Here is an 11055-nt window from a genome sequence, read left to right as displayed (position 1 = left end):
TCCGATCCAATTACAAGACAGAATTATAGAAAGTGTTTAAGGAAATCATGATGGGATTATCATGCATATAAAATAATTATATATATATATATATATATATATATATATATAAAAGAAATGGGGAGCAATGGGAAGAGTATGACACAAGGGAAAGAAGGAAGGAATGGATTGTGAGAATAACGAGGAACATGTCCCCTTGAATTGCGGTGTGAAGTATGGGTTTGGTGTTTTAAGATTGTCCTTTTGCCTTTTTGATATAGAAAATTTTAATTATAAACGATTTTACGTATTAATATATATATTTATTTAATATAATTAATAAAAAATAAATTTTAGTAAAAATAATATTAATTTAAATTTAAAATATAAAAATAATAATATTAATATTAATATACAGATTCATACGTAAATTTATTTATACGTAATAAAACTCTTTCGAGTCCGGGCATACTTGCGTGGGTGCGTCTCGCTGTCTATGGAATAGTGCCTGAGATTCTTATATATGAAAAGAAAAACTCTATTCTTAAGTCTCATATACTACACACTATTATTTTTATGATTTTTTTAAATTTATTCTCTTATTAAATATATAGTATATGAATTATAAGTAAAATAATTTAATTATTTTAAGAATAATAAAACTAAAAAAAACTTTAAAAAATTTTTATAAAAATAAAAAAAAATAAAAAAAATTATGGTATATGATGTATAGACTTGTGAATAGCAACGCTCATATGAAAAGGATAAAGCTATAGCTTGACGATCAGTCCCCCTCATTTTAGCAGCCAGCTACCCACTTTGACTAATCTCAACCTCTGACACCGTAGCTTCCATTTCTCACCTTCTCTCCCTCCCTCTCCTCTCTCAGTGGATGCCACACCCACAGTCGACTATTATAAATAATTAAATGAGATAGAATTAATTTATATATATTTAATAAAAAATCGTTTAATTTTTAAAAAATTATTACCATATCTTTAAAAATTTAAAAGTTGTAAAAATATTTTTGACAATTTTTTTTAAAATTGGAACCATGTTACCTACTATAAAAAAAAATGTATTTGAGAAAAAAATATCAAATTGCATTTTTTAACTTAATTAAAATTAAAAATACTTTACTATGTAACATCCAAATAATTTTAAAACTATTTAAACACACTTTTAAAAATTTCAAAAGGCCCCAAGTTGTGTTGATACAGTTAATCGGGCGTTGAAAGTCGCTCAAGGCTTTTTCTATTCTGATTATGGAGTGTTGCAACTGTGTGACTAAAAGATCATGGAAATTGACAAGAACCTAACACAATAATGGTAGATATCCTACTTTTTAAAATTTTTTTATTATATAAATTTTTTTAATAATTTTAAATATTTAAAAAAAATCATAATATTATTAAAAAGTATTTTTTTTAATGATATTCTAAATTTATTTTATTTTTTTAAAATATTAAAAGATCTATATAAAAACTAATTTAAAAAAAAATATATGAAAAACAATACTACGTCCCAGCTCTGTGGACGTAGAAACAATGAGGCTGACAGGTCGAGGTCTAAGGAGCACCTGACCTTAAAGATTTTGGGCTGTATATGTCATGCTTTCCTTAACTTGTGGACTTCCTTTACATGGGCTCGCGTGCCTACCCAATCAACTTATTCCATACTAGAAAATTTGTGGGTTTATTGAAAATATGATGTTTTCTTTTATCATAATATAATAAATGTAATTAAAATTACTTATATAAATATTAATTTCAATTGACATGGTATCTTATGTTAGGAATTTGAACCTATCAAATTCACCCTCAGGATCTACTTTTTAGTGAAATATGAAGAAAACCAGAAAAATAATAACAATACAAGAATTTACGTGGAAACTCTCAAAAACAGGAGAAAAACCACTAGACCCAGAGAATAAAATACACTATGTGAAAAATTATTACAATCACACAATTTTTCTCCTCACCCCAAATGACACCCACAAAGCTTTCCCACTAGTGAAACTTTAACTCTCACATCTTTCCTTTTTACAAGAAAAAACTAATAGAGGACTTTTCTTAGAGTCACAAGTTACTAATTAAGCTTATGACTTGGTGTAATTAACTAAGAGGCCAAGCACCCTATTTATAGGCCTTGAGGCCTGCTCCTCAATTCTCTCCCACCGATGTGGGACTCCAAAGGAGCAAACCCAACAATCTCCACCTTGCGACTTTGGCTGGTCCCACAGCCACGCTCCACTGCAATGAAGATCTTCATAGCTTTTGCTATCATGCTCCACCATAAAAGCATACCCACTCAGAATAAACCAATTCCAAGCATTTCAATTTCGGCCCATGTCGAAAATAACCTTGCTAAAAAATTATGGTGCAACTTCCACGTTTGGCTTTCCTGGAAGTTCATCAGCCATCGACATAAATTTCCACCACACACCCTGCATTAATGCCAAACCAATGCATGTGTGCAAACTTGTAGACCCACTAACATTAACACATCCTCTATCATGGCAACTTTGGGAATTAGCGGCATGCCATGAGGATGTACATATCCCTTTAACAGACATCGTCTTCTATGGAGAGAGACACAACGTTAGTTTCATTACCAGTATCTCCATTTACTGACTTGGAGCCACTTGCCGAACTTGCTCCTGCTCTTGGACAATTTTTCTTGACGTGCCCAGATTGTCCACACCCCCAGCAGACTACTTTCATCTTCATGGAGTTCTTCCTCTTCTCATTACCAGCTACTACCAATGCTAAGTTTCCAGGTGAACCATTTTTCCACCACCTAGTCTTCTCTCTTCAGAAAGGAGTTTACTGGTAACTTCTGAAAAAATTATTTTCTCCTTCCCATGTATCAAAATAGGCTTCATATGCTCATAGGAAGATGGAAGAGACCAGATGAGCCTCAAGGCTTGATCCTCATCATCAATTTTAACTCAAATAGATTCTAGCTCAGAGACAATGCCATTGAGAACACTTAAATAATCTGAAATAGTCGTACCTTCACTCATCTGCAGTGTATGAAACTGCTCCTTCAGGTACACCCGATTTGAGACGCCCTTTGTTTGATACAACTATTCTAGCTTTTCCCAGAGTTCTTTTGCCGTAGATATTCCATGAATATTTGCAAGAACATTCTTGGCCAAGCACAGACGTATCGCACTTGCTGCTCTCAAATCCAGATCCTCTCAATCTTCATCGCTCATTACAGATCTGCTCTTTGTTTCATCAGTCACGCTAGTATCACTGCTGACTTCAGGGATTGGTCTGCCCTTCAACACCTTGTGTAATCCTGATTGAATCAAAATATCCTTGACTTGAACTTGCCACAAGCCAAAATTAATTATCCCATCAAATTTCTCCACCTCATATCTGACAGAATTTGAAGCTTTACTTCCTGACATTGCCTCGATGAATTTTACTGTAGAAATGAATGGTACTCACTAAGTAAGTTCCCAGGAAAGATTATTCTTTCCTAGACAGAACTTCAAGGTTCCCAGGAAAGATTGGAGGGTCACACTGGACCACTTAAATACCAATCTCCTAGACAAAACCTCCTTAGACTGTACGTATCCACACTACCACACCAAACCTCACCCACCAAAAAGAACCTAGTGGCTCTGATACCATTTGTTAGGAATTTGAACCTACCAAATTCACCCCCATGATCCACTTTTTGGTGAAATATGAAGAAAACCAGAAAAATAATAACAACACAAGAATTTACGTGGAAATTCCCAAAAACAGGAGAAAAACCATCAGACCCAGAGAAGAAAATACACTATGAAAAATTATTACAATCACACAATTTTTCTCCTCACTCCAAATGACACCCACAAATCTTTCCCTCTAGTAAAACTTTAACTCTCACCTCTTTCCTTTTTACAAGAAAAAGCTAATAGAGAACTTTTCTTAGAGTCACAAGTTACTAATTAAGCTTATGACTTGGTGTAATTAACTAAGAAGCCAAGCACCTTATTTATAGGCCTTGAGGCCTGCTCCTCAATTCTCTCCTACCGATGTGGGACTCCAAAGGAGCAACCCAACATCTTATAATAAAAAGTGAATACTGCCTATCCGTATTATGAAAATATATAATGTTAATGTTTTAATTTGCATAACAGATCGGAAGGGATGAAAGAATCATCACCGACCCACGATGATGATCTAAGCTTCGATCTGATGTTATTTACATTCATTCATAACATAAATAATAAATAAATGAATAAAAGTAAATAGAGAGAGACACTTGGATTTCCTCCCTTCCGGTCTGTTAAGGCATTAACATCTAATAATTACTCTTTTTTAATCTATTTAAACTCACATTTTTCACCTTATAGATTCTCTGATCTAACAACTGTTTCTAATCTTTATACATGTTCAACGAAGTGCATCAAGCAAATTCAAGCTAGATCATTGTGCCTCCCAATTTGGCTTATTTTCAAATCTAAACCTACGCAACATATGTAATATTTAAATTATATCTTAATACTTTCATGCCCCTTAATATGTAGGGTCAACATATGTAATATTTAATTAATGAGATGAATTATAAAGTCAAAATTCGAAATCAAGACATCTGCTTTGAGATCATGTAAATCCTTTGATTTCATTTATCTTAGTGAGATGACCGATTGATTGATTACAAAACAAATTTAAATATTACAAAGTAGAGAAATGTCTAACCTACAAAAGGATTTAAAAAAAAAATTAAATTTATATGATTTGATATGATAATTGTAAAATGTATTTTTATTATAAAATAGATACAATGCATCACATTAAAACTCGCACCTCTGTGTCTTCTGGGTTGTCAAAGACCAGCCGAACTCCCCTGCCCCCTGGCCCAATCTAGGACGCTTTTTATGTCAACAAGAGGTCACACGACTAGGCGAGCAAACGCAAAGCCCAAATTCTCTTTTAAGTTTTTTGTTTTTGTTGTTTCTAAGGGGAAACGAGACTCGTTTATGTGACTAGTCAACCCTCAATGTGCTTGCAAGTTTGATATATGAAAAGATTAATAATATTTATAGTCATAGAGTGTATAATTATTATATAATTATTTTAAAAAAAATGATTAAAATGGAATTTATAAGAAACAAAAAACTAATTTTTTAATAGTTTATTTTACTCTTTTTTTAAAAATAATTATGAAGTACTTACATATTTTATAATTGAACGTAACATTACTCATATAAATAAAATTAATTATAAACTGATAAAAAAGTGAAAACAGTGATGAAAAGCTAAGAAAAAAGAAATTCCGGTATGAATTTGGTTAAAAGTAGCAGTACCCTAATCATATAGATGAATATGATGTTTGACATTGTATTATGAGATATGATAGTTGCAGTTGTGAGTTTGTAAGTGTCATGCAATCATTTTAAAAAAAATAAATAAATACAAAATTTACATAAAAAAAAATTAATTTTTTAATTGTGGACCCTATTCTTTTTTAAAACGACTGCATGACGCTTACGCATTTCATAACTGTATGTAGTATTTATCTTATATTATATATTCACGAGGCGTTTGGTTCGGAAAATCTAATATTCTACTCCGCATTTATACTTTTCAAGAATGTGATGCCAGAGAATATAGATTCTTGGAAGATAAATTTTTTGAACACAAATAAATTTTATAAAAGTAAATTATAAATTGGCTTGATATGATACAGTATATCAGAATGTAAAATTATTTGTTTTGTAAAATAAATTTAACGTATCATATGAAATAATATAAATTTATAAGTTTACTTTTGTAAAATCTATTGATAGTACTTCAAAAAAAAATTCCTCATGTTTTTATTTTGAATGTATAAGATTGTTTAATACAAAAAAAAAAAAAAAAAAATTAAAAATCAACATAAACTCAACATAAAAGGAGCAATTATTCTTTTACATATAGTTAACAACAACCAAGAAACTAAAAAATACAAAATAATTACTAGCATAAATTGATATTTATTTGTAATAAATGGCATAGATAAAGAACGACAACAAGAATATATGTAAAACAACCCTAAGCTTTAATATGAATATAATTTATGTAATTAGAAAAACGGATAGTCAAGATCTTTTGTATCAATTGGCAACATCTTAATTTTTCACTAAGAGAATTAAAGATTCAGGCTTCGTTTGGTTACTCAACTCACTTTAACTCATTTCAACTCATCATTATAACTTTTTCAAATTTTAATATAAAATATAATAAACAATTTAATTTTTTAAATCTTAAAATAATAATAATATTAAAAAAATAATATTTTAACAATATTTTATCATCTCAACTCAATTCAACTTAACTCAATTCAATATTCAAACACAACTTGAATCTCTCTCGTTTAGAGACGGCCTTGTGCCATTAGTCCAAAAGACCTTAGCAGATATCATTGTAGTTAATGTTATGATTCACACTTCTTTGGAGTAAAGCTATTTTTGAATTATAAAAAATGGTTGAGTAAAAAAATCATAATGGATCTTAATGCCAAAATTAAAAATTTCCTTTGACAATTCTTAAGTCTCGTTTAGTTACACTAATAAGAAATTTGTGAATAAAAAATTGAAAGGATCAATTAATTTTAATGATATTCGATCTATAAATTTTTCAGATCAAATCGGACCGATTACAATCTTATTTCAGACTGAGAGTTTGCTGGCAATTGAATTTCAAATTCCAATGCAATAAATTGCATGTCGGGCCCTCTAAAATGAAGGTATAGTCAACCAACCGCTATTAGTTAAAGGGTGAATGAATCACAAGTCACACCCCACTTGGTTTGAAGGCGTCTAACGTTAAAAAGAGTGATTTGGATTTATAGATAAGTTGAGAAGGTTTATAAATATTAAATAAAAATTAAATTATTTATTATATTTTATATGAAAATTTGAGAAAGTTGTTTTGAAATTTAAAAAAGTTGAATTGTTTATTATATTTTGTGTGAAAATTTAAAAAAATTGTAATGATGAAATGAAATGAGTTGAAGTGAATTTTGAATATAAACGAAATCGTACAACAATTCGAGATTTCATATTTTTATATGATTTTATAAAATATATTAAATTATTTTATAATAAAATTAATTTTATAATATAATATACTACATCAATTCACCTCAATTCATAAATTTATTTTTATCAAATATTTGATATAAAAATATGTCTTTTATACATTTATCAACTTATTTATTATTTTCCCTTAATTTTATTGAAGGTTTTCGTTTATTTTTTTTGTGAAATTTATGAGCTCTTGAGACTGAAATTTTTGCAAAGGAAATTATCATTAATATTGCCTATAAAAGAAAGTATCATGGATATGACAACTGACAACGACTAAGGAAGGTGTCGAGTGACTTGATTTGAATTTGTGATTATTTTCAAAACCGTCTAATTTTATTTTTATTCGTTAAGATAAGATATCTTAAATGAGATGAGAGGTTTTTGCTATTCAAACTAATCCTAAAAATTTTATGTATACTGTTGATATAATGTAATTTAATTTATAAGATTTAAATTTATATTATAAGGATATATTTAGATGTTAAACTAAGTTGAATTCTTTATGAATAGTAATAAATTGAGATGATAGAGTAAGTTTTGTGAAATATACATAAGATGAATTTATGTGTTTAGATATTAAAGTGAGTTTATATATATTTATAAACAGTTGAAAAAGATTATAAATTCTGCGTATAAAATTATATTGAGTTAAAAAAATTGTAAGTTTCATGTGTAAAGAAGTTTTAAGTTGAATTAAATTTAATGATTTACGAGTAAGATATTTAAATATTAGACTCAATTTAAAATTAAACTAAACTGGATTCATCTTAGATTAATTCAAATTTCAAACGGAGGCTGAATCAAATTTATTATATTAACGGAATGAATGGTTTATTGTATGCCATCGACTCGCAATGTCCGTCTCTCGAGGGAAAAGAAATGTATTTGACAATTATTAAAGGAAGAAGTGCCATGTGGGACATCCATTTTTTTTTTTTTTTTTCCGTTTCTTCCCCATTAGCATTTACTACATTTCCGAATAGGGATTTTGGGTAGTGGGAAGCAGATGGCAATAAAAACACACTGGCGAGGGTTATTCCCATCACATGAAACTGCTGGGCATGCGCACTTGAGTCCAAAACACATCCAAGCAGACTATGCAATGCAATAATGTTTGTTAACGTTACTCATTCTACTTTTCCACCCATCAATCAACGGTCTGTAACTACGGACCCACCATCAAGTGGACCCATGCACAGAGAATGCATGGATGGCTCTGATTCAAGTAAACCAAGCAACAGTGCAGTGTGCACGCATTCATTCAAGCACCCATCTGCAGAGACAGGATCTTCATTCTCAATGGAAAATGACATAATAACAACTATATCAACCATCCATTTTTCTCGTCTATGAGAATCTTAGCTTTTATCTTTTTTAAATTCACACGCCAAACCCGTCTCTCCTTTTGCTTATTTTACAAAGTGCTCCGTTACAGCCCCTGAAAAAGTGGCCCAAGAAGTCTCTGGAATGGTGTATTTTACTTTTTTTTATTTATTTTTTATGTATTTTCTAATCATCATAAATATTTAAAAAAAATAAAAAATTTATAATATTATTAAAAAAAAAAAACATTGGGAACCCAAAGCATTTCTGTATTACAAAAGCAAGAGATCTCAGCATCTGCAGCAGCAACAGCAGCAGAAGAAAAAACTAGAGACAGAAAAATGGCAAAGGATAGGAAAATAGGTGTGGCCATGGACTTCTCAAAGAGCAGCAAGAACGCTCTGAAATGGGCCATAGATAATTTGGCTGACAAAGGTGACACCCTTGTCATCATCCACATCAACCCCAACTCCCTGGATGAGTCTCGTAACCAGCTTTGGGCCAAATCCGGCTCTCGTAAGTATCTTGTTCAAACTTTGATCGTTTTCTTTTTCCTGAAAAACACTAATGATCACGAACACGATCTGAACTGGGTTTGATCTGATCTGATTTGATATGGTTTGCGAAGCTCTTATTCCTTTGACGGAGTTCAGAGAGCCCGAGGTTATGAAGAAGTATGATGTTCAGACAGATATCGAAGTCCTTGATACGCTTGACACTGCTGCGAGGCAGAAAGAGGTTATTTTGTTTTCTGTTTTTATCCTCTTTCCAGGTCCATCAAATTTCTCTTTCTTAAATAGTCTCTAATATTGAATTTTTGTGCCTTTCCTTTAGGTGAGCATTATCACAAAACTGTACTGGGGAGATGCTAGGGAGAAGCTTGTAGAAGCTGTTGAAGATCTGAAGCTGGACTCTCTGGTTATGGGAAGCAGAGGACTTGGTACCATCCAAAGGTATTTTTTTTTTTCCTGACCAAAATATCAAATACTGTGGGTTTTGATGGTTGTCTTGAATTCTTAATCATATATACATATTGTGAGATCTATCTTCTATCCTCTTTTACTTGCATGCGTGTTTTTTGGGTGCTTGTAAATTGTGCTGTATCGTATGGAAAGCAGGATCCTGCTGGGGAGTGTGAGCAACTATGTGATAACCCATGCTCCTTGCCCTGTGACTATCGTCAAGGATTCAAGCTCTGGCCAGCCCTGATTTTGTCATTGGCTTTTTGGTTTTGAGTGCTCTTTAATTGCCAGTACCATCAGCAGTGCTCCTGAGTTTAAGATATGTTTATATGTAATCCTCTGATCTCAGTCATAAAGAATATTGTAGTTTGATAAAACAAAATACTAATATTTTGCCATTTTGTTTTCCTGTAAGTTGTTGTTTTCCAATTCGTGTCGTTTGATAGTAAGTTGGGGTGAAATGAGATAATTGAAAAATATTATTTTGCTCATTCAACTTGTCCCCTCATGTATTGAAAAACTTTCTTATTCAAAAATTTATTGGCATATCAAAATCTAAAACATCATCTTCATATCATATCAGAGCATCACATCGAGATAAATATCATGTTTAACCCTCGTGGTAGGATTATAAACCACCATTACACCCGTAGCGGAGTCGTATGCCACTATTATGGCAGGATTTTATGCAACTATTATACCTATGGTGGGGCTGTACACCATTATTATACCTGTGGCAGGGCCGTATATCATGTTTAGCCCCTGGGTAGGGTTATAAACTATCATTATACCCGTGACGAGGCCGTATGCCACTATTTTACCCATGACGAGGACTTAATGGAAACAGAACAGAAACAACATCTGAACCAGATTATACTCATGTAGAGAATCAGAACATTTATGCCAAGATTTTCAGTTGACACATTGTATTAGAACAGAGTACTGAGTAAGCTTTAGATCATTTCACATATTCAAAATAACATAATCAAAACTTTTTCATTTAATCAAAGAAAACTTTTTTGATCTCATATTCGCTCTTTTTGCACAATTCAAAAATAGAATGCAACAAAATAAGTTTATGTCCACATCGGTCCTGACATAAAATACTTCATTTTTATACATATTTCATGAATATGCAGAACACATATTTGAAGTTGTTTTTAGGTTTAAGCAAGCATTCATATTTTCAAAATAACTCTATTTCATTTCTTTTATACAAAATCTAGTATAGGGAACCCGCTTATCTGACTCTTGTAATGTATTGTCTAAATCTTGAGTCGAAACTCTAGCAATCTCAACACCTATACCAAAGAATAATCACTGACAAACATCAAAACTACTCAATACAGCAACTACCCGATTCTAACGGTGAATTAATAAGAACTCATAGTTAGTAGTTAATTCATTATCCTTGTTGGAAGCAACACAACCTATTTTTCAGCAACTAACATAGCCCAACCAGCCACTCATACCAGCCTATACAACACGCATAACTGCTTCTTCAATCAAGCATAACAATCCAGATAGCCACATGCCCTACTTAGCATCACAACATCAACCTAAACAACCATATATCAACCCAACCAATCGTTATCATACTCTCCTCCATCCACTTCACCTATCCAAAGGAACTCCCAAAGCAACAATCCAAAAAGAACCCACACAAATTATATGCTTCACCATTTAATATATTTTCATCAAAATTTTCAGCAACTACCA

General features: G+C 31.4%; 1 protein-coding gene across 1 annotated transcript; it reads left to right on the top strand.

Moving 5' to 3' along the window:
* The first annotated feature begins 8380 nt into the window (after positions 1–8380).
* LOC121268498 (universal stress protein PHOS32-like) lies at positions 8381–9750 on the top strand. Its single transcript, XM_041172809.1, has 5 exons — positions 8381–8472; positions 8654–8890; positions 9003–9112; positions 9209–9327; positions 9493–9750. The coding sequence occupies exons 2-5, from the start codon at positions 8716–8718 to the stop codon at positions 9581–9583; spliced, it is 495 nt and encodes a 164-aa protein (XP_041028743.1). The 5' UTR covers positions 8381–8472; positions 8654–8715; the 3' UTR covers positions 9584–9750.
* Positions 9751–11055: the final 1305 nt, after the last annotated feature.

This window comes from Juglans microcarpa x Juglans regia, chromosome 5S (genome assembly GCF_004785595.1).
Source record: "Juglans microcarpa x Juglans regia isolate MS1-56 chromosome 5S, Jm3101_v1.0, whole genome shotgun sequence".
Lineage (NCBI taxonomy): Eukaryota > Viridiplantae > Streptophyta > Magnoliopsida > Fagales > Juglandaceae > Juglans > Juglans microcarpa x Juglans regia.
This window is presented reverse-complemented; position numbering and strand designations above follow the sequence as displayed.

Coding starts and splice junctions, on each gene's coding strand:
- LOC121268498 (XM_041172809.1), top strand. CDS start 8,716: ATGGCAAAGGATAGGAAAATAGGTGTGGCCATGGACTTCTCAAAGAGC. Junction 9,113..9,208: donor CTGCTGCGAGGCAGAAAGAG/GTTATTTTGTTT, acceptor CCTTTCCTTTAG/GTGAGCATTATCACAAAACT. Junction 9,328..9,492: donor GGACTTGGTACCATCCAAAG/GTATTTTTTTTT, acceptor TATGGAAAGCAG/GATCCTGCTGGGGAGTGTGA.